This window comes from Sinocyclocheilus anshuiensis, unplaced genomic scaffold (assembly GCF_001515605.1).
Source record: "Sinocyclocheilus anshuiensis isolate Anshui unplaced genomic scaffold, SAMN03320099.WGS_v1.1 scaffold319, whole genome shotgun sequence".
NCBI classification, from domain to species: domain Eukaryota; kingdom Metazoa; phylum Chordata; class Actinopteri; order Cypriniformes; family Cyprinidae; genus Sinocyclocheilus; species Sinocyclocheilus anshuiensis.
In genome coordinates this window covers 416,652-440,959 of record NW_015552566.1, presented here as the reverse complement: position 1 = coordinate 440,959, position 24,308 = coordinate 416,652, and the positions used below count along the sequence as shown (strand labels likewise).

At 36.8% G+C, this 24,308-nt stretch overlaps 1 protein-coding gene across 2 annotated transcripts in view; it reads right to left on the bottom strand.

Annotated features, from left to right (window-relative positions):
- Positions 1–18,222, bottom strand: part of kiaa0753 (KIAA0753 ortholog) — a 25,691-nt gene extending 7,469 nt beyond the window's left edge. The window contains exons 1-15 of one of the 2 annotated variants that reach the window (XM_016455664.1): positions 17,846–18,222; positions 17,156–17,687; positions 16,966–17,072; positions 15,236–15,298; positions 14,901–15,122; positions 14,625–14,817; positions 14,092–14,261; positions 13,423–13,553; positions 13,171–13,317; positions 12,910–12,999; positions 12,144–12,231; positions 11,869–11,922; positions 11,535–11,705; positions 10,908–10,983; positions 10,565–10,685 (exon numbers count right to left, since the gene is read on the bottom strand). In XM_016455664.1, the coding sequence (XP_016311150.1) occupies positions 10,565–10,685; positions 10,908–10,983; positions 11,535–11,705; positions 11,869–11,922; positions 12,144–12,231; positions 12,910–12,999; positions 13,171–13,317; positions 13,423–13,553; positions 14,092–14,261; positions 14,625–14,817; positions 14,901–15,122; positions 15,236–15,298; positions 16,966–17,072; positions 17,156–17,687; positions 17,846–17,962 (2,282 nt within the window). In that variant the 5' untranslated portion in view covers positions 17,963–18,222. Of the gene's footprint in view, positions 1–10,564; positions 10,686–10,907; positions 10,984–11,534; positions 11,706–11,868; positions 11,923–12,143; positions 12,232–12,909; positions 13,000–13,170; positions 13,318–13,422; positions 13,557–14,091; positions 14,262–14,624; positions 14,818–14,900; positions 15,123–15,235; positions 15,299–16,965; positions 17,073–17,155; positions 17,688–17,845 lie in introns of both variants that reach the window. The other variant, XM_016455663.1, reaches the window with a different exon arrangement.
- Between the last annotated feature and the right edge of the window lie 6,086 nt (positions 18,223–24,308).

Below are 24,308 nucleotides of genomic sequence, written 5' to 3'. Positions count from 1 at the left end.
ATTAATTAGACATGCTTTTTGATTAATAAAATTTAATTTAACCATAAAAAACAATTTTTTTTTAAATGTTCCTGCAAAGAACACAGAATGGGCCAGAAAAGCAGCAGACCACAGGATAGACGGACACCATTTGACCTGGACAGATCAGGAGTGATATAATGGAGAAAGCCAGCTGTAATAAGGTTGTGCAAACAAATGAGATGTGTAAAAGTCAGTGAATGAGATTCTGGGCGACCAATGCTCTATCAATAATATTCTGAAACCAGAGATCAAAACCAATAAAGCTAAAGAGCTGCTTTTGCACCTTTAATCCAGTGAGAAGGCCATCGCCAACAGCAAGGTTACAGTCGTGGAGCCGGACAGGGAGAGAGAGATTAGCTGGATGAAGGTTAGATGAAGAAAGAGATGGAGAGAAAGAAAGAGATGGCAGTTTGAAATAAAAGGTTCGAGAACAGAGAATGAGGATCAAACCAAAAGCCGCAGCCTCACCATGGGCTCCGCATTGATCTCTTTGAGCTCTGAATGAGCAGTGGTGGATCACACACTCTCTCAGATGTGCTGGTCACTCTATGGAGTCCTCCAACACCAATAACCTCCATGTGCGGACAAAGGACATTATAAGATATCGCCACTTATCAGTTATCTCTCCTCTACTATTCTGTTCCTGAGAGGTACGCATTACAAAACCTCATTAAGTGAGTTTGTCTTGCACAGTGTGTAAGATTCAACAGCACACGGCAAAAAAAAAAAAAAACAAGATCATTTAAAACAATAAAAATGTACTTGAGCAAAAAAAATTGTATAAGATAATATTTAGAATAAATACCACTCCACTAGAAAATAGTTTTTTTTTTCTTGTTTTAAGCATAAACCCCACTAAATTTATTTAGATCTACACTTAAAGGGGTGGTTGATTGCAAGTTCACTTTTTTAACATTAGTTAGTGTGTAATGTTGCTGTCTGAGCACAAACAATATCTGCAAAGTTACGACGCTGAAAGTTCAATGCAAACAGAGATATCGTCTTTTAAAATTATGGCAGTTTAATGCCTACAAAAACGGCTCGTAGGTACTACAACGAGTTACTTCCCGGGTTCGTGACATCACAAACCCAGATAAACCCCTCCCCCGGGAACAAGCAACGAAGGGGGCGAGGCTTTAGAGAAGAGGAAGAGAAAACTAGGGGTGCACGAAAAAAATCTATTCATATATGAATGCAATTCTGTCTTCTATTCTAATGGATTCACAAGTTTAAAAACCAATGCTCTAAAGCAGCGGTTCTTAATCCTGTTGATCGCATCGCCCTGCTCTGCATCTTTCTCTCTCTCTCTCTCTCATTCAGATCATCAGCTCAGCTCCAACAATGAACTGTTCCAATTATACACTTTATGTGTATATGGACAGATATTTTCAAATAGCTATGAGAAGCGTTAAACATGGATGCGTGTGCAGTTGCCGTGCTGTATTAAAGCATTATATATGGATAAAACCATATATTAAAAGCTAACAGAAGCAGTAGCATTTACAAATAACAGCGTATCTAAAATTATGAGACAACAACAAACAAAAAACATACCATTAAGAGTCGTGCTTGCACAGGTTCTGCGCAATCCTCTTCACTAATATCCTCTGCGTCACAATCGGGCTCAAATTGATAAGCAATATTGATGACGTCATTGTTTACAATTAGTGCTGTCAAATGATTAATCTCTAAAATGTATTTGTCACATTGTAAGACTATCTAAAACAATATACTTTCATCCAAATTGATATGTTGATAATCACATTAGAATGATTTCTGAAAGATCATGTGACACTGAAGACTGGGGTAATGACTGCTGAAATTCAGTTTTGCCATCACAGGAATAAATATAGAATAAGTAAACTATATGTATAAATTGAAAACAGGTATTTTAAATAGCAATAACATTTCATAATATTGCTTGTTTGTGAAATATTACTTGTTTTACACAATATTACAGTATTACTTGTTAATATTACTTGAAACACTTTTCAAAAACATCAATAAAAAAAAAAAAATGTTGTACCAAGCCCAAACTTTTAAACGGTAATGTACAGTATTTCTAAATGATCAACATACCAAATTGATTGAAAAGCTGAATTGAAAATATACATGAATTTTAGTGCTGACCAACGATTAATCGCAATTAATTGCATCAAAAATAAAAGTTTTTGTTTACATAATATATGTGTGTATACTTTGTATATTTATCATGTATATATAAATACAAACACATGTATGTATATATTTAAGAAAAATATGTTATGTTTATATATTAAATATATTTATATAAAATATAAGAATATAAATATATAAATGTATACACCTGTAAATATTTTCAAAATATATACTGTATGTGTGTGTATTTATATATACATAATAAATATACAGTACACATACATACATTATGTAAACAAAAACTTTTATTTTGGATACTAGTAATCTCGATTAATCATTTGACAGCACTATTTACAATACAACTGGAGCACATGCCGCTGAGGTGAGGGGCGTGACGATTAGACGCGCACTAGAGGCGGTTTAGCCAATCACAATCACACTGGACCAGCTAACCAATCTGAGCCCATTGCATATTTCTGAGGGAGGGGCTTCATAAAAGCAGGAAATCATCAGCATGTTTATAGGAGAAGGGACAGAGCGGTGTAGAACAAAGGTAAATTATGTAAAAAATGTGTTTTTTTTTTTTTTTTAAACGAAGCATTAACACATGTTAGACTGCACCTCAAAAACACAGTCAAGCCTAAAAAAAAAAGTCAACCACCCCTTTAAAACAAGAAGAAACTTCGACAATGGTGTAAGAAATAAATGTTAAAAATAAAGAGAGATATTTTATGAAAACAAGCCTTATCTTATGCAATACTGACTTGATATCTTATAAAAACACTAATTAACTATTTAATATATGTCATTATTATAATTAATTACCCTACAGTTCAAAGGGGTCTGTACAATTTTTGTGATTTTGAGAAAAGTCTCTTATCTATGGAAGCCTGTTCCCGCCACTTTGAGGAAAAAAATGTAATTCTGTAAGTCATAATAATGAGATACTTTCTCATAATTATGGTTTAGTTCCTCATTATATTGAGAAACTTTCTCATAATAACGACTTACTATGTCATAATAATGAGAAACTTTCTCGTAATTATGCCTTAGTATCTCATAATATTGAGAAACTTTCTCATAATTATGAGTTATTATATTCAGGAGGAAAAATCTCATACATAACGAGAAACTTTCTCGAAATAATGAGAAACTATCTCATAATGACTGAACATCTTGTAAAGAGAATATTTCTGCAGTGGTTTGGTTCCGATCGGGCAAAAAACCTAGGACTAGTTCGCAAAAGTAGGTTTCGGACATAACTCAATTTTCTGGACAAACCGTGCGTCGTAGAGAAAATTTAGGTGTTTGAAAAATCCTAACAATTATACAATAGGGTTTCAGCACTGTGTGCTTGAACCCCTAATAATTGTTATTTCAACAGTATGGAAGCCCGTTCCCGCCACTTTGAGAAAAAATATAATTCTGTACGTCATAATTTCTCATAATTATGACTTAGTTTCTCATTATATTGAGAAACTTTCTCATAATAACGACTTACTATGTCATAATAATGAGAAACTTTCTCGTAATTATGCCTTAGTATCTCATAATATTGAGAAACTTTCTCATAATTATGAGTTATTATATTCAGGAGGAAAAATCTCATACATAACGAGAAACTTTCTCGAAATAATGAGAAACTTTCTCGCAATAATGACTTTACATCTCGTAATAACGAGAAACTTTCTCGAAATAATGAGAAACTATCTCATAATGACTGAACATCTTGTAATAATGAGAAACTTTCTTGAAATAATGAGAAACTTTCTCGAAATAATGACTTATTTTCTCAAAATAATGACTTATTTTCTCGAAATAATGACTTATTTTCTCGAAATAATGACTTAATCCATGCATGCGCAACGCATTGTGATGGCACGCTAGCGACATAGTCAAAGCCATGCAGGAACACTGCAAACTGTAATCTAAAGTGTATAATCTGTCATTACATAACGATTTCATATAAATTATCTGTATGTAGTCTTTCGTTAATTTGTAGCACCTACCAACAAGTTACTCTGCCAGACAATGATAGTTCAGGCTTCAAACAGATATAGAGGAATATAATCCAACAAAAATCACGCGCATTTTATGAAGAAATGAAAGCCATTATCACTAATGAATAGATGTTCATTTCGATGATTTGTTAGATTTATTAGCTGTCACTTTCATGCATCACATGCAAAGGGCCACAATGTTTATACAGTAGCGTAGCCCAATCTCATCTTGCTAGCACAAAGCGTAGTTGTTCGTTACCACGGCAACCGCTTGGTCTTCAGCGTCCCTGCCGTTTTTGTGCTGAATTCTGCACCCCTGCCAGATTATGCACCCCCTCGTTGAAGTCGCTACCTGATTGCCTAATCCCAACCCCACCCCTAATCCTAACCCCTCCACCACACCTACTCCTAAACCTACCAATACTAGGGGGTGCAAATTTCGGCACTACACCATCCCACACAGTTTCTTGCAGGACATGTGAACGTGAAAAAATGCTTAATGTGGCTTAAAGTACAATGACAAATTTAGGATACAATATAATTGATCATGCATACGGGCAAGCATAAGAGGCCAGAATTTGAACGCAACACCCAAAGTTGCACGTTAAGCGTTTTCCTATAGAAAACCATTAAAGAAAATGCAAGCGTTATTGTTTTGCGTTGCATACATATTTTGGGTCCAACTGAATGCCTGTATACAGCATGCATGATCATTAAGTTGTGTGAATTTGGTTCAATCTGTCTTTGTACTTCAAGCCACGTTAAGCATTTTTCACATTAAGCGTTTGTCCTGCAAGAAGCGGGATGCTGATCGAAGACCAAGCGGTTGCCATGGTAACGAACAATACGCTTTGTACTAGCGGGATGAGATGGGCTACTGTATAAACATTGTGGCCCTATGCATGTGATGCACGAAAGTGACAGCTAATAAAACTAACAAATCATCGAAATTAACATCTATTCATAAGTTTATATGTGTAATGGCTTTCATTTCTTCATAAAATGCATAAAAAAAATTTCAGGATTTATATTATGAATTAATTTGATGAATAGAGTTAAAATAAAATAAAAGGCCTTTATTTGAAATAGAAATATTTTGTAATATTATACATTTTGTTCAGTTTAATGCATCCTTGCTTGAATAAAAATACTACTTTTTTTTGTTTTTTGCTGTCTATAAAACAATTTCCCAGGCACCCGGCATTCTCATTTTTCAACCATGCCTCTACAACCACCTGTAACACTTGTTTGTACTGCCCACTTTCACCCATTCAAGATGGATAAGATGGATAAAATCAAATCCAGTGCAACTCTGAATGCCATTTTATGTCAAACTGAAATATCAACTTAAACATAAAGAAAACAGAATTGGTGCACAATTTTCTTTTACGTCAAAATCCTTCCTCTCTGTCTGAGTATTGTATGAAATATTGATGTTAAAGGAGCATACTAAAATAGACTGGAATGGAAGAGGAGTGGCTGGTGATTTCAGTGCTCATATTGGTCTGTTTGATGCTTTTACGGCAGCATCAAATGACACTGACAAAATGACAAAAAATGACAAAATACAACCCACTGATAGAAAAATCAAAAATCACAGAGGGAGAAAAAGCGAGAAGCAAACACATGTATTGAGTTTCATTACAAATCTGAGCACAATGACTGATTATGCCTCAGCAGAGCTTTTTAGCTTCTCCCCCCGGCCCCCTTTTCTCAAGCCAAAATGGTTCACGCAATATTTAAAAAAACAACAACAACAAAAGCTAAAAAGCAAAGCCACACTGACAGCTCTATTGTGCTACAGTAAGGATACACACTGCTGCTTTGCAACCAGTCTAACAATGGCAAGTGAACTGTATAAATCCCCAATCGGTTTGTGTATGGCATTTACAAACTCTGCAGTGTTTCCATGTCAAACAGTGTGTCGTCTACACAGGTAATCACAGATTAGACAACAAATAATAAACTCTGTGTGCTAATCAACATCAGGGCCCAATATCCGCTCCTCAAATTACCTCCCATGAGCACGCGCTACACCGACACAAAGACCCCAGACCTTGCCCCCTCTGGTGGCACATTTCATACACAAATAAAGTTTTACTGGTTTATCATCATAAATCCTTAGTTCGGCCTTGGCCTTTAGTGGTTGTACTAAAAGCCGAATAATTACCATAATGCTTAGCAGAATTCATTTTCCACGAGTTTTATCTTTCCTGGCCACATCCGCCCAATAATTGTCCATTTTGATGTAAATAAGCTGCAGAAAAGGATGTAAAATGTTCCATGAGAGTTTGATTGAACCATTAGGCTGATTCTAATATATAAAACTGTAACATAAGGATAGAATTAACAACTGAGGCTGGAAGAATGAATGGCATTAAGAGAGAGCTGATGAGTAGATTGACTATAACTTTCTGATCAAGAGCGCAGTGTCCATCTATGTGGCTTTTAAACGAACAGCAGTTGACAAGTCGTCACTATAATCTGCAAGCAGGATGAACGCAGAACACTTCTTTTGGAAGGATTAGTCAAAAATAACTGGGAAAAAGCTTTCAGTGACAGCCACTTCCTGAGTCAGAGAAATGAAATATCGCATTAGTTGGCCAGCTGGCAGCTTCATCAGCAGACAAGAATCCTGAAGTGATGTCAAGATCTTGTCCTTCAAAATAATGCAATGGCACTGAGTGTAATATAAAGTTGTTTTGGATACAAGACTACTTACTAGCTACAGTATTGTATTACAGTATTATAAGTGTCATCCTTCCTCTTTAATGTGGTTATACTAATTTGCACTTGATTTTAACTAATTGGTGCACCTGATGTAGTGATTAAAAAGAACAGGTGAAGATTTTACACAAAAAGGGGACATTTCTGTTAGACAAACCAGTACAAAATGTATATTCTAAGTGTAATTTGTCAATATATATAGTATATACAGAACTGTTGGTGACGAGTAAACAAATATTTCAAACAAATGCTGTTCTTTTGAACTTTGCATTAATCAAAGAATCCTGAAAAAAGTTATCACGGTTTTCACACAGATATTAAGCAGATCAACCGTTTACAACATTGATAATAAGAAATGCTTCCAGAGCACCAAATCATTATTTTTGAATGATTTCTGGATGATCATGTGACACTGAAGACTAGAGTAATGGCTGCTGAAAATTCAGCTTTGCCATCAAAGGAATAAATTACATTTTAAAATATATTAAAATAGAAAACAGTTGTTTTAAATTGTAATTTGTATTTCACAAAATTACTGTTTTACTGTATTTTTGATGAAATTCATGAAGCCTTGGTACAAGAGGCTTCTTTCAAAAACATTTTTTTTAAATCTAACCAACCCCAAAAATAATCTTCTATTGTGATTTTCTCCTGGAAAACTGCCAGTGTAACTGACAGAGCTTTGATCCCTGCATCCCTATCAGTCACTGCAGCTCACTGGATTTCTCCAGAGGGATCTTAATCGTGGTCACAGTCATTGCTCATGTCTCAACACAGACACCGTAAGAGAGACTGAAGAATAGTCTCCTGGTGCAATGACATTTTAGAGCCGATGTTTTCTGTCAGCATTAAGTTACTGGCTGAGGATAAATAAATCCAAACAATAGTTCAGGTCAGGGGCAGCAGAGAGAAACCATGGCCCATGCAGCCTCGATTCTCAGCAGCCCGTGACATCCATGCTAACCCAAACACCCATGGTGAATGCACTGGAATATAGGGAGAGTAAAGAAATCTTCAAGTGGGGCTAACCAGTCCTTGTGCTTACTGTCTGGGATGTTAATTGAATATGTTTACATGCAAAGGTATGGTAACACAAATATTACTATAAAAGGATTGCAGTCCCTCTAGCTGCCTGTAACGGTTCCAGATTGAAGTTGGTGCCATTTTCTTTTGTGACAAGGAAAGTCAGAGAAGCATGTGGCTCACTGACCTGAGATCAGTGAACAAATGCCCAACACTGCAGCACTGTATGATAACAGGGAGGCAGCAACAATAGGCAGACAATAAATTAGCAGTTACCCACCTAACTTACATATAAAATATATATCAGGGTTGTTCACAACAGTTGTTAAAAAGAAAAAAAACAACAACAACATATACACACACAGTCACAAATATACATACAGTGGTGTGAAAAAGTGTTGGCTTTGATGATCTGAAACATTAAAGTGTGACAAACATGCAAAAATATAAGAAATCAGGAAGGGGGCCAACACTTTTTCACACCACTGTACATATTAGTAATGTCACAATTAGCATGTTAACGCATGCGATTATTTTTTCAGGGGTGAAGCTACTCACAACTGCTGCTTCCGTCTCGTTTTTTTTCTGGACAAGAATTGCATTTATTTAGACGCGCAACGTCTTTACAACCACATCAAATGGGAGAATTTTCTTTTTGCAATTAATTTCAGAAAAAAATGTGCAATTAGTTAATTTTTTAATTGATTGTCTTAATTATTTACAAGCCGTTTGGCACTCTTTGATGTGGCGAGACAGATCACTGTATAAAAGCCTCAGTTCTAATAGCAGCAAGTCATCAGTGTCCACAGCTCGTTAGTTTGCTATTATAGACGAGCATTTTGAGAAATATTACACTATATACTTCGACGTTATATTTTACTTTACCTGTTAGTGGTCTTAATTATTTAATGTGTTTAAATAAATCATTTATGAAACAAGTTATGACAGCCATTGTGTAAATGATTATGTTTCAACAACAAATACAAATTGTATAATTTAAATGTTAATTTAAAAACTGCATTATATGCAATTTACATGTTTGCATACAAATTTTTAATTTGAGCATGGTGGTGGGAGTGTCATGGTCTGGGGCTGCATGAGTGCTGCCGGCACTGGGGAGCTACAGTTCATTGAGGGAACCATGAATGCCAACATGTACTGTGACATACTGAAGCAGAGCATGATCCCCTCCCTTTGGAGACTGGGCCGCAGGGCAGTATTCCAACATGATAACGACCCCAAACACACCTCCAAGACGACCACTGCCTTGCTAAAGATCCTGAGGGTAAAGGTGATGGATTGGCCAAGCATGTCTCCAGACCTAAACCCTATTGAGCATCTCAAGGTCTCGAACATCCACCAACTCCGTGATGTCGTCATGGAGGAGTGGAAGAGGACTCCAGTTGCAACCTGTGAAGCTCTGGTGAACTCCATGCCCAAGAGGGTTAAGGCAGTGCTGGAAAATAATGGTGGGCGCACAAAATATTGACACTTTGGGCCCAATTTGGACATTTTCACTTAGGGGTGTACTCACTTTTGTGGCCAGCGGTTTAGACATTAATGGCTGTGTGTTGAGTTATTTTGAGGGGACAGCAAATTTACACTGTTATACAAGCTGTACACTCACTACTTTACATTGTAGCAAAGTGTAATTTCTTCAGTGTTGTCACATGAAAAGACATAATAAAATATTTACAAAAATGTGAGGGGTGTACTCACTTTTGTGAGATACTGTATATATATATATATGTTGTTGTTTTGTTTGTTTTTTGTTGTTTTTTTTAACTCTGCGACATGAACTCTGTAAAAGCAGTACAAGTAACATAGTATATGCTATAATGCTATTACACATACGCTTCTACATCCATTAGCAATTTACTTGTTACTGTCACACTTACATCATTACATTAGTATGTACCTTTGAAACTTTTTATTGCAGCATTTAGAATGATTTGCTTATGTTGTCGCTTTGATAAAAGCATTTGCTATTGCTACATGAATAAATGCAAATATAAATTATTGAAAGGTATGTTGATCATTTTAGTCAGACAGATTGCACACTTGAAAGGCTTGTAGATACTGTAATTCCCTGAGATTAGACATGAGATGGTGCTTTGAAGTTTGTGTAGACATTGTGCTCCTACGTTGAGAGAGGAAAAAGAAAGTGGAGGCTGAATGTTTACACCGCATTCACAAAGCTGAAGGGCCTCGCTGCGAGCTGAAGCCGAAAAGGAGAAAGGATTTTAATCTTCTAATGTATCTATTGAACCTGTTCCACTAAATTTCCCATCATGCCCCTCTTGCTTTAGACAACTCTCACACCCTCAAGACTGTCCCTTTTTATGCTTTTATTTTCCTCTTTAATTTACTGAGCCACAGCTGCTGCCAAAGCTTTGGGCAGAAAGAAGCGAGGCTCCCGCTCTCTCTTGGCAGAACTACAGAAGGAGAAGGCGGAGGGAGAGAGACTGGCTTTTACCAGCAGATATTTTGGAATTCAATTTTCATGTAGCTGTTATTGAATATTCCCTAAACAGACATATTGCAGTACAAAAAACACCCTGGTCAATGTGTAGTTCCCCTACAATTCAAGTGAAGACTGATTAAATTGTGACTGATCCAAATGTGCCTGGCATACAAGAGTCAATACACTCTAAAATCAGCTGATAGTCACTCACCCAGTCTCCACTGGCTTTTGCAGGAGGATGTTGGCCGTACTGGGTGCATTCAGGACTGGTTTCGTCAGTCGGATTGGCTGAGGAGAGGCTGGCCTAGAGCTAGTAATATTCCTTTGAGCATCTGCAAGACACAGGACGTTTTATACTGCTGCCATCTGGTGGAAGCCACTGTCATGTCAGCCAAACAAAATGCAGGGGAACAAAGCTCCTGGAACAAAGTGGGGAGACCCTGAGACTGACCTTCTGATGCTCCCGAAAGGACAACTGATAACTACTTTTGTCAGTCTTTCTGTCTACTATCAACTGGGGAATGTAAATGGCCTATCTGGGTCCTGTGACTCACCTGTGCCTTTTTCCCAGATAAGAGGGTCAGAGTATGAGATCATAGCAAAGCGCCGACGCACTTCTTCCTGGTCTCTCTGGGTAACAAAATACAGCTTTGTGAGTCATGTGATTTCATAGTTAATTTAATTTAATTTAATTTAATTTAATTATTTTATTTTTAATTAAATTAAAATGTACATTTATTTTTAATTAAATTAATATTTATTTTACTTTTATATTTATTTATTTGAACCAATGAAAATGTTTCAAAGAAAACAAATTTTTTTCAGGAAAAAAATAAAATAAAATAAATAAATAAATAAAATATTTTTTTTATTTTTGATCATTTCTATTTTTTATTATTATTATTATTATTATTATTATTAATTTTACTTATAACTTAACTTTTTAATAATAATTTTGTTTTTATTTGATCACTTCTTTTAATATGAGAATTTTATATTATATAATTGTTATACTATCTTTTACTTTTAATAACTTTTTATAATTATTATTATTATTACTAAATAAATACATATATAAATAAGAAAATATTACAAGTTCATACCATTAAATTATAAAAATTGTGGCATCACTCCAAACTTACAAATCTTATAATCTATGCCTTTAGCTCCCACACACTGACCTCCATCTCCTCCATCCTCAGCAACATGCTCTCTAAAGTGGGGCCCTGCAGCTGCTTCTCAGCATCAGCCTCGACCACCTGCTGCCTCTCAGTCACCCACAGAGCTCGAGCTGCATCCTCCAGAAGATCTTCCAGAAGAGCTTCGCTCAGTACGTCCGGACTGGCCCCAGGCTGTCGGCATTTGCAGCACATCACAGCACAGAATAACAGAATACTTCAAATTAAAATTGTGTGAACGTTTGTAAATTGAACCTTCCATTAAATATTCAATTTACAAAAGTTCTTGGTGCCGAAATGCAGGAATACGAGAGTGAAGAAAAGTGTGAGTTCTCACCTTATCTGCAACCTTCAGCCGCTCTCTGAGTGTGTCACTTCCTGTTCCAACCACCTGCCATACAAATATAAGACGGAAACAGTAGAGACAGAAATTCTCTATTTACATCCACACATAACAGCTGTTCACAGTATGCTCGAAGGGAAAAACATTAAAATATGAAGGAAAAATGGTCCAAATTGTACACTCAGTCATACAAGGATTTATAGCTCTTGCTGATACAATAACATGTCAGACATTATTTGGGGAAAACAACATCAGATGAATGTCTTTACCTTTGCTTGATCCAACAAAGGTTGAATTCTTTCTCTAGCAGCCTGCTCAGCTTTTTCTGCCCATTGTGTCGGAGAGCCCACTGTGGTCCTACCATGGCCACATATTAATACACATCAATGCAAACAAACTCAAATAATAAAAAGTTCAATGAACCTTTTTTTCCCCTCATTAACCTGAGGAAAACATTCCAAAATGTAAAAAAAAGTTTGAACAGACAGAATTATTGTTTTACTAACTTTAAATTAGTTATGCCAACTACATGCAAAGGAATGACTGATTGAATGATTATTGATGCTTTATGCATATATAATGTTATTACAATATTGAATGTATAAGCATTACATTAAAAAGTATTTATTTATTTAGTTGTTTTTTTTTTGCCCAATATTTTTTTGCTGTTTTTCTGGCATTTAATATGAAAAAAAAAAAAAAAAAACATTTTTAAAATGTAGTGGTATATTTATTAAATTAACTCCATAGACAGATGATATGAGAAAAAAAAAACACTCAAATTAATTTCCAGCCAGTTTGTCTAGATCTTGATTTCCATACATCATTATTCAGCGCAAATGGATTATTTCAACTTCCATTTTGCTCATTTAAATTGATGGCAACCAATGAAATTTCGTGATAAAATGTTCAAGAAATGCACTGCATTAGCTCATTTTAATTAACTCAATTAAACAAGCAGCAAAACTCATTTCTTGCATACACAGTTCATTGAACCACTGGTTAACTATAATAATGAGGGAGCTGCCGTCATACCGGAGTTTATTAATGCGGTCAGCCTCCTCTTTACTCAGATGATTCAGTTCTCTTAGTCTGTCTGCAGTTACCCGGTCCAGCCAGACTTGCCTATAGCACATAAACATACACACCAATGAGCTTCTACTGCTGTCTCATACTCAACAGTTCGAAAAGATCATCTTCAACAGCGAACATGAGCATTTTATAGTGATCATAGTGATGATCATTTAGTTGGAAAGAGAGCCCAGTGATAATAAAAAGAGAGGGTTCATTACATACCTGAGGGCTTCATTTTGGGCTTGATTCCTGTCATGTGATGACGGGCTGAGCTGTGTGCTGCCACTCGGTCTGGTCTGTGGCTTCTGCTTTTCAGGGCTCTTTTTAGGTGAGAACAGACATCTGGGCTCTGGCCGGCTAGACACAGCACTACACAGGTGTATATATTCATTTATATTAGAAGAACACAAAGGTGCAAGCATGTAAAGTCCTGTGTGCAAGACAAATATGGATGAAGGGACTGGATGTACTGACCGTGGGCGAGGAGGAGAGTGAGGGGATGTTGGTATCCAAGGCACAGTGGGCTCTTTCTGAGGTACCTGGTTTTCCCTCAGTCGGGATGAGACAGTGGGCTGCTGGAAGCTGGCATCACGAACATGACTGGCCTGCTGAATGAGAGACAGTGTGTCTTTTAGCTTTTTTTTTTTTTAAACGGTTTGAAAACTACAAACATACACTAACATTCAAATGTTTGGGTTCAGCAAGATTAATATTATTACGAATTTAAATGTATTCTATCTTAATACATATTAAAATGTCATTTATTCCTGTGATGGCAAATCTGAATTTTCAGCAGTCATTACTCCAGTCTCAGCGTCACAAGATCATTCAGAAAAACATTCTAATGCTAATTTGGTGCACATTTCTTATTATCAATTTCGAAAACAGTTGTGCAGCTTAATGATTTTGTGGAAAAATTTTCATGACTGTTTGAAGTTAATATAAAAGCATTTTTTAAAAATAAATATTTTTACTGACACCTTTGATCAATTTAATGCATCCTTGCTGAATAAAATACATTTCTTTCAAAATCTTATTAACTCTAAAATTTTGAAAGTTAGTGTTTCTCAATAAAAAGGAGAGCTATAACTAAACTAAGTATAAATAAATTATCATTAATAATAATAATAAAAAAAAAAAAACCTTAACGTGGTCTGGGTTGATGGCATTGGAAGTTTTGTTGGGTTTCTGTGCTTCTGCCGCTCTCAGTTTTTGATGATGTAAGAGGCTCTCTAGCCCTGCCCTCAGAACTTCATTGCGCTCCTTCACCAGTGCTTGTGAGGTCCTGTGGGATTTTGCTGCCAGTCTGCTGCCTGCATTCATTAACAAAATGAAAATCAAATACCTACAAAAGGAGCAACCAGCTCATGCTGCAAACCACTTCTACACAAGATAAATAATTAAATACTGATTTGATTAATATGATTTTCATATACAGTGGCCCAAAAAGTGCAGTTGAGTTATACTTACAAATTACAAATTATCAAAACAAATGCTGCTAGTTTTCTAAGAACTCAGTGTGTTTGTGTGTTAAAAAAATAAATAAAATTCTTTAAAATAAACTTGGTTAGATGTTTTGCTATGTAATGCAAAGACATTCAGACACGACTTATGGTCAGAAACAAAAGCAAAACTCTTTTTGAAAAATGAACATCACTTTGGTTGTCATGACTCACCACCAGGCTTTTTTGCAGCAGCTGGCTTTCGGGGGCTTTGTGAGGTCCTCTCAGCTGGTGCTCTGGCAGGACGGGGAGGGGACATGCTGCGGGCCCTGACCCTGGTAGAAGTCTTTTCCACTGGGTTGACATTTTGCAAATCTACATCTCTTTCCTTGGGTGTCTCCTGCTTACTCAGTGCTGAGTCCAGCATCTGAGCAATCACAAACAAAACGGCATTAAATTAAGGCTTTGACATTCACTGAAAGTTTATTGTGCTTATATACGGTACATCACCTCTAATTTCTGCAGGATGTCGAGGGCTGTCTCTGGTACAGCAGATCCTTGCCCCACCTCTGCTTTGACTGAGCAGAGAGAGAGCTGGCGAATCAGCTGCCCCAGCTCTTTGCAGTGAGTGGGCACTCTGTTCTCTGCAGGGTCTGACAGCTGGTTGATAAAAACCTGCATGGCTCTTACAGCCCCCCGGTGAGCAGCAGCCAGTCTGTCCATTGCCCTGGACTGAGAAGACATCCATAGAAACATTTAAAACCCTTGCATGACTCATTCGTGCACTTTAAAATCAAGCTATAATCAAATATAGATTTTTTGGGGGGCGAAATGAACTTTGGTACCTTTTGGGTGTGTTTGACATTCTGGGAACGCAGCTTGTCTAGATCCTCCTGTATTTCCTTAACCTTGAACAGAACAACAAAACAGTCCCATTGTGGATCTTTAAAGCCGCCTTTTTATCTCTGACAAATGACAAACCAGTTGTCATTCATGTACAAAAATCCATGGTTTTGCATGATTTTCTGACTACATCCATACGCTAAATTTTTGGATCCAAATTGAACATCATGTGCGCTGAGATATTTCAACTTTTGTAGCTAAACGTGTGCACTATATCTGTGAAATGGGTGGTTATGAGTACTTATGTCTGAAATCAGTTATGTTACACAGTAATGTTAATTAGCCTTAAAGGGGTCCTATTATGCTTTTTCACTTTTTCAACTTTAGTTAGTCTGTAATGTTACTGTTTGAGCATAAAAAAGATCTGCGAAGTTACAAAGCTCAAAGTCCAATTCAAAAGGAGATATTTTATTTAACAGAAATCACTTTTCAAAAACTACAACGAATGACTCGTTTGGACTACAACGCATATTTTCCGGGATTTGTGATATCACAAATACCGACGACTGGAACGAGACCTGGTTGAGCTGCACTAGAGAAGACAACGAGTTTTATCACAATGTCGAAGACACACTAGCTGTCCCAAGGCAGACGAACTTAGAGTGATTACAATCATCCGAGTTTAAATTGCGCTCAAATTGATTTGATTTTGATGCAATATTTACACTGAAGCTCGCAGGCGGCTATGGTAAGGGGCATGACATTTCCCGACCAGGCGCCGAGTGCTGCCAATCACAGCACACGCTGGCCCAGCTAACCAATCACAGCACATTTCGCATTTCAGAAGGCGGGCCTTCATTTGATACAGGAACTATTCGAGCCGTTCATGCAAGACTGAGGAGAGAGGTGTTGTAATAATGTAAAAATATGTGAAAAATAATGTGTTTTTCGAACAACCTAGTATGAGAGCCTGTTCTAGAAGAGAACAGAGTGTATATAGAGTGTAAAAGAGCATAATAGGACCCCTTTAAAAAACTATTATGCTTTTCTTTCAAATGTATTGACAGTCATCTGTTTTGTGTGGATATATATTCATACATTCATTCATTCATTCATTCAACCATGGCGAATAAGCAGAATTATGAAAAATTATGTCTTAAATAGTTATTTTATAATTATTTATGTTAATTAGACCTTGAAAACCTACTATGTTTTTCTTTCAAACATATTTGGCGGTCATTTGTTTTGTGTAGATATATTTATACATTCAGTATTTATTCATTTTACCATGGTAAATAAGTTGAATTATGAATAATTATGTCTGAAATCATTATTTTAGAATTATTTCACAAATATTTACGTTAATTAGCCCTAGAAAATCTACTATGCTTTTCTTTTAAATGTACTAGCAATCATTTGTTTTGTGCGGATATAGTCATACATTCATTATTCATTCATTTTACAATGGTGAATAAATGGAATTGTGAAAGATTATGTCCAAAATAATAATTCTAATAATTTCATAATTATTTCACAATTACTTACATTAACTATCCTTAGGAAACATACTCTGCTTTTATTTAAACCTTTTAAATTATTTTCTGCTTTATGGCCAGTTTAAAAGTTTTGTGCGACTTCTGTGCAGTACTAAAAAATAGATTTTTATTTCTTAAAAGGGCAGCACATCACTGTGCCACCTTTGTGTTTGTGAATTGCAGTGCTGCTCACAGACCTGCTGTTGTAACACATAGATGATGCGTGCAGAACGGGCTCCTTGCTCCTGTCGCCGGATCTCCATCCTTTGTTTCTCATCAGGCTCCAGAACCTCCACAGCACGACCTGCAGAAAACCCACATGCACATCTCTTAAAAAGTGTTAAAAAAATATATATACTACGGGTGCTTAGGATTAATAAGGAATACCTTTATTAGCCAACTGCTCTATCCTTTGCACATATGTGCTCAGCTCCTTCTGTAATTTCCGGATCTCCTGGGTGAGCTGAGGTTCACCGCTGTTGACTCTCGGGTCGAGGACTTTGGTAGGTGGCTGGCCCTGTTTAAGTTGGCTGTTGGGTTCATGAGGAGTATAAACAAGCACCTGAGCACCATTTTTTAATAGTTTCTTTGGACCTGACATCTTTGGGTGGACCACATGAGGACTGTAATCTATGTTGCTTCTTTCAGGGCTTATATTCTGGGATCTCTCTGCTGGCTCAAGTGACAAACAGCTGATGGATTCCTGACGTTTCCTGCGTAGATCTCTCCTGGCGAGTCTGACGGCAGCCTGCAGACGCTCTTCTGAGAGGACTGAGAGACGTACGGAGCTGCTGCAGCTCTCCAGATCACCCTGCCTTTCTGTACGGGGTATAAGTTTCTCTATTATGATGGGAGAAGGGGGTCCCACGCGGGTGGCTCGGTTAAGAACACTGGCTGTCACTGTGTTATTTAACTGAAGCTGTGAATTGAAGAATCACAACCAATGAGAATGAAGGAGAAGCGTGTTCATCGGCATCAAAATCAAGTTTTAGTTATCAAATGCACAAGAATATAGCATGCAGCATTACATTATATAGGATAATACATTTACAATACGTTCTTGCATCAGTAACTCACCTGTGTTTGCAGACCAGTCATTTGAGACCCAGAGGAGCCTTTTTTAATCCATTCACGATTCACAGAGCCCAGTTCACCAATGGTCATAGCAGACACCCTTTGGAAATCTGAAATCATCCTGGTAATATATTTTATCAGCTATCTTGATGGAAGTAATAAATTCAACCAGTCCTGCTTAAGTAATCCTTCTCAGAGCAAATAATTCTCTACTGACTGATCCGATCGACTGCAAAAAGCAATTGATTTATCACACGAAAACACATAGACAAATGGACAACCGACGAGTAAATCCGTTGTATTATGTTTAAACATGACAGCGAGTTGGTAAAGAGAAGCTAAAATCAAGATTTGTTTATAGGAAGTGTCAGGCAGCTTAAAACACCGCCATGACAACAAAACACTTCTTCGTGATTGTCTGTCAGCTGTTATAGTTGCGCTCGGGCATGTTGTCGCCCCCTATCGGACTAAGTTACTGCGGCCTGAGGTGACCCAAAAAGGTTGAATTCATTGAATTCATGATTTTGAGCTTTAAATATTGCAGTCAGTGTATTGTTCATTTATTCATGTTGTAAAAACTTTAAACCCCCATAAACATATAGTTACACACAAATCTTAGATTCAGCATTAAACGGGTTTTTTTTGGCATTAAAGTTTATTTTGTAAATAAAACTAAAAGTATAGTGCAGGGGTGGCGAACGTCGGTCCTGGAGAGCCGCAGCCCTGTAGAATTTCGCTTCAACCCTAATCAAAAACAACTGAACAAGCTAATCAAGGTCTAAAGGCTTACTACAAAGCTACAGGCAGGTGAGTTTTAATTAGGGTTGGAGCTGAACTCTGCAGGGCTGTGGCTCTCCAGGACCGGAGTTCGCCACCCCTGGTATAGTGTGTTAAATTAAAACTGGAGGTCCATGAAGTTACTATATTTTCTTTACAAATATTAAAATATTACATATAAATACGTATATATAATACGTAGGACATTTCAAGGGCAATCATTTGTACAATATTCTACACAGCTCAGCTGCTCTCTGCCCTCGTTTACTCTTCAATAAGCTCATGTCAGAGACCCTGTCCCCATGGTAACACGGCCAACCTCACTGAAAGAAGACAGCTCACCTGAATAGATGAGAATCAGAGCACATGAAATATGGGGCATGAACAGAACAAACAATGGGGACGAACTGCAGGCCAAAACACAATATCAAGCTGTTTATGGAAAGAGGAAATCTGGGCAGGGAGGGGCAGAGAGAAAGAGGAGACTGGCCTGAAGGCCTGTCTACCAAATCAATACGTTATTAAGCACACAGACAATTCAACAGCCCAAAAAGACACAACCCAGGGTGGCACACAGACGATATGAATATATTTGATTATATTAAAAAGCATTCAGGCGACCACTCTGGACTATGGCCCGGGGCAAGGATATTTCTGCAAGCTATGAGGGAAGGGAAGGTCCAGCTTGCGCATTTCATCCTTGTGGCCTTGGGAAATGATGCGGTAAATGTGTGTGTGGAGATTGAAGGTGTAACCAGCCGCACTCTGATAATGTGCGCCACTGAACTGAAACACTCTAGCTTGCACGCTTGTTTCATACAGCTGCTCCTCAGGCGCGGGGTGGATGTAGACCGAGTCACCATGGATACCTGGATGCTGAATAACTTTTGGCACTCAGTGGTGCTCAAACAGACACCTGTGACTATGAGGGCAAATGTCCGCTCAACTATGCCACTCATGCCATGTTGATGTAGATCAGTCAGTTCCTGTTGAAAGTGTTAAAATGACAGGAGATAAAAGACAAACATAGAGAGGTCACACTGTCAGGCTCCGTGGAAAAATTAGCTAGCAGACAACCAGAAAACAGTCCTAAAATTGTTTGTGGTGCTTTTCCTAGAGGCCTCAGGCGTTTGCTGGGTAAACAAACTGTGTGTGTGATTTGTTTCTGACTGAGCATGTGATTTGCAGCCCTTATGCACTGGAACATGATGAAGAGAAACGACTTTTGGCCATCCGCCCAGCTGGCAATCCCTGACCAGGTCACTAAAACCCAGCTTTTGCATCAAAAGCTGGATTTCTCCCTGCCTAGATGTGGAGCGGACCATTGTGTCACTTTGATTCAGTTCTGTGTACACTAATAGCATCCTCTGGAGATGGATAACACCTTTTTCCTCGCTCAGCCTGTGAATCAATCTGCTGGTCCCCGATGAGGATGCCGAAATTTCCTCTTCAACAGCAGAAGAGATGCCATTCATAGACAAGGTTGTGCGAAACCATTGCTGCCTGGAAGAGGGCAGTAACTTCCTTGGACTTGAAAGAATGGAGAGGCGCAATCTCAACCTTTGGTACCTGAAGACCAACCCTAATGAAAAATCTCTGAAATTGAAATGTCTCCAAAATTCATTCTTTCATTCCAAACTTGGGCCAAGTGTTTTTCGGTTTGTTTTGTTTAACAGGTCACAAATATTCAATTGAGTCAGATGAATTATGACAAAATATTGATTGTGAATTGAATTAAATTTGTGTGGTTTGATGAGTGCATTTTCAATAGGTTTGTTTTAAACGTCATATATTGATTTCTCATGTTGGATACTTTATTAAATTACTACATTATGTTCTCCTATGTAAATTAATTATATGTAATTAAAAAGGCAGAAAAAAAACATATTGTTAAATTAAATATATCAAGATAATTTCTACAGTTTATTATCTTTATTAAAACCCATTGAATCACAGATTCAATGGTATTACATCGCCCTCTTGTGGATTCAAAAGACTATTAGATTAGCACAAGTATTCACATAACTACATAACTTCCACATAATCCCATTTTCACAACATAAGAAAAAATTATAATTCTTTTGGTAAACCATAATAATTTTTTTTTGTGTGGAAAATATAGGGTAAAAATAAATATGACAAAGTCTAAATATTTGGCATAACTGATGCCATAATTATGATTTACCAAAGCATTGTTTTTTAATGTGGCAAAAATGGGCTTCATGCCAGAAAGTGTGGTATTGCAAAGTTTTGGATCGCTGTAGCTAAAGCATCTTTCTTATGAGAGTTTTAGTACTACTACACATTCTCAGAGCATGTACTAATGTTTTGGAAATTCAATAACCCATTCTTTGCAGCATCAGGAAGTAAAGCCAACATTTAGAATGACTTTGCAGAAAAAGCTGGCCAGGTGGGAATGTTACTCTATATGCTAGGTAATGAGGTTGTTTAAATTTAACTGATTTACAAATAATTTGAATGAATTTCCTCTACATTAAGAAGCATTCAGAATGTCATCTATATCACACTGTAGCCCTGACCAGCAGGCCGCAGGGGAATTACCCTCCTTATCCAGCCCTGGCAAGACTCCAAGCTAATCTCCACAATGCTGTGGAAACGGGCACAAAACATGACCACTCTGCTTCTTCTGCTTTTGATGACTAATTATTCCAAAAACAATTGAGGACAGCCAAAAAATCTGCCACATAGGCCAAGGTGGCAGGGATGCAGAAAATGCAGAATGCCAAAAGACTGCTAAAAACCAATTAATTGCAGTTTCTTACTTCCTCATTGAGCTTGCTAATTCACATTTCTGCAAAAATAGAACAGGTTGGCCTACTATTGTGCTGCAGACAGCTATTTTTTACAAAAAAAAAAAAAAAAAAAATTTAATCAAGTTCATGTACAGTAATGGCCTATTCATACCCAGGAGGACAATAACAGTAGGCCTACGGATAAAAAAATAGTTCTAAATATAAAAACAGAATCCACAGCACAACTATAACAACACGGGGTAATGATATCGTTGGAATTACAATTTTTGAGCAATAAAAACATTACAAATCCATCTTGTTTCAACGAGCTCGAGCGGCAGAAGACAGAATTAGCTACAGCACTCTTATAAACGTCATCGTGCGCTGGTGTGGACGCTAATATTATCGTTCTTGTTGTGAACGCATTATGTGTAGACGCTAAAGTGAAGTGGTTTCAATTTGGCTGTAGTGTCTGCTCAGCTTCTCTTACTGTCATTGTACAGCCAAGGTCAACCATCAACACAAATCTCATCAGAAACCATTGTTCTCTCATTGCCCTTGCACCTTTTCTACTTTAGTTTGTCTTTTGTTCCCAAACAAATAAACTCACCTGTGGCCCTTTTATACATTATTTTCTGTCTGGTCCATAAACAATTATGCATAATAAGTGTTTGCATATTGAAAGCTGTGTGGTAATTGGGTTCAGGTTGTGATGATCTTGTGATAATAACCAAATGCCAATCCTTTCTAAATGAACACATGGGGCAAAATGTGAATTGATATAAGATTTAATGAAAAAAATAAATAGTGAGGACTTTTATTTTTCGTTTTGCGGTTCATCATGTTTCTGTATTTTTCTGTTACATGAACAAGAGTTAGAATTAGTTGATTAAATGACTGATATGCAAAGTTACAAATAGCAAGAACTATAATATTTCAAGAACAGAACAGAAAGGACTATCCCTTGCATATTTACAGAAATATTCTACTTTATGCAGAACTTCCAGACATTATTTTCAGAATACAGGATTGACATTAATCAGAAAGGACGCATATAAACGTGGTCAGTGTTAGCTTGCTGCAACTTGCAGCTGTTGTATTCAGGTGTGAGAGTGTGTCATCTGTCCCATTTTACAAGTCTTTATTTATCTTTATCTCACTGGAGAACCTTGTAAATTCACAATACCTCTGCTGGAAGTATGAATGGAGGGAGAACAAATATGTCCTGACAACTTTCCGTTCAGTTTAATTATTGAGCATGTGAAGAGACACAGTGTCTCCAGTAGATTCACTCATCAAGCAAATGCACACAGACACACTGACAGAGACTAACAGTGGGAAATGGCATGATCAAGAAGATAATAAATCCATATCTGATTTACTGTAAGGTAAAATACAGTCATGTTCTCATCATCACATCCAGTCGACTCTAATTAGGAGAAACAGAGCATAATCAAATTGTAATGATAACTGTCCATTACAGAAAGCTAAGACAGATATTTAGCACTCATTGTAAAAATTCTAGTCATAAATCCTTTGTTAAAGAGTTATCCGGTGAGTGCATCATATTTAATTTCCCATTAAAACTAGCAGATTATTTGCACATAGATGATGTAAATAAAAAATAACATTTAACTGCAGGAAGAAGTTTTGAGAACCAGTCATGTGTAAACATAATGCACACTCAAGAACAGACCTCAAAGAACCTTTTCCTCATTCAACTTTTACAATCAAAGTGGGTAAAATTAGGTGAAGTCCAGTCAGCAAAGGTCACACAAAGCAACAATCTCTGAATGTGGATGTAAGTTAGCTGGTTAAATCTGGTACAGTGCAGTAACATTTATGTTAAATATTGTATATGGTCCCTTTCCAAATAAATAAATAAAACGGAAACTGACTGTAGCCAGAGTCAGAGAACTTGTGAGGAGAAAGATCCATGGAGGTCCACAACAGTTTCCATTTTTAATTTTAAAATGGAAAAGGGCCCCATTATAAATAAAGAAGAAAAAAAAGATTTATTTCACCATAAAAAAAGGAAAACATCATGAATAAATAACTAAAATAAAGCAGTAAACATTAACTGAACAACATAAAATGTATAATAAAACACTCTAATGATAACTGATCTTAAAAATAATAAGAAATGTAACTAAAGTAAAAATGCAACATGTAGAGATTTTTGGAACATCCTTGTACAGTTTTTTATTATATATTATGAGGTGCCTAGTTTGTACTTACAATATTTTGCTGTAAATGAGTAACTGTATTGTGTATGATATAGATTTTACATTATTTTACAGTATAATTGTGCTGTTTATATAAAACTATAGGCTTCTTTTTACCACAGTAAGTAACTTAGTTCATTAACATGACTTACTAGGCTATAGCTAGCATTTAAACTATTTTTTCCTGGTGAAAATAACTAACATTTTAATTGAATAGGGAAAGCATTCGAAATAATACAAGCCAAACGTCAATATGTGCGGATTATTGCAAAGTGAATTCATACAACAAAACCTGAATGTTATTAAATTATGCATCAAATTCTATAACACAATAAAAATCGTATCATCGTCGTAATCGTATCATCCCGTATCATTATTGCCATTTAACATAAGGTGCAATAGGAAAATAAATCACAATATATGCCTAATACATATGAAATATAACGTAAGTTTATCAGTCGCCCATTTTAAATAAGCAAAGTCAGAGCAGAAGGTCATTCGCACTGATAAGTGTGCTGTGTTGGGACGGTTTGCATAGTGCATTAGAAACAGCTGTAACAGCTTCTTTCAGTTACATGTGACTGAATCCGGCGAAGCAGTCTCTGTCCATGTGAACTATACACGAAGGCACGAGCCGTTTGTCTTCGTGGCGTTGTTGTGACCATCTGGGGTCCAGAAGAGCACATAGTAGATGGCTAAGAAGAAAGCTGC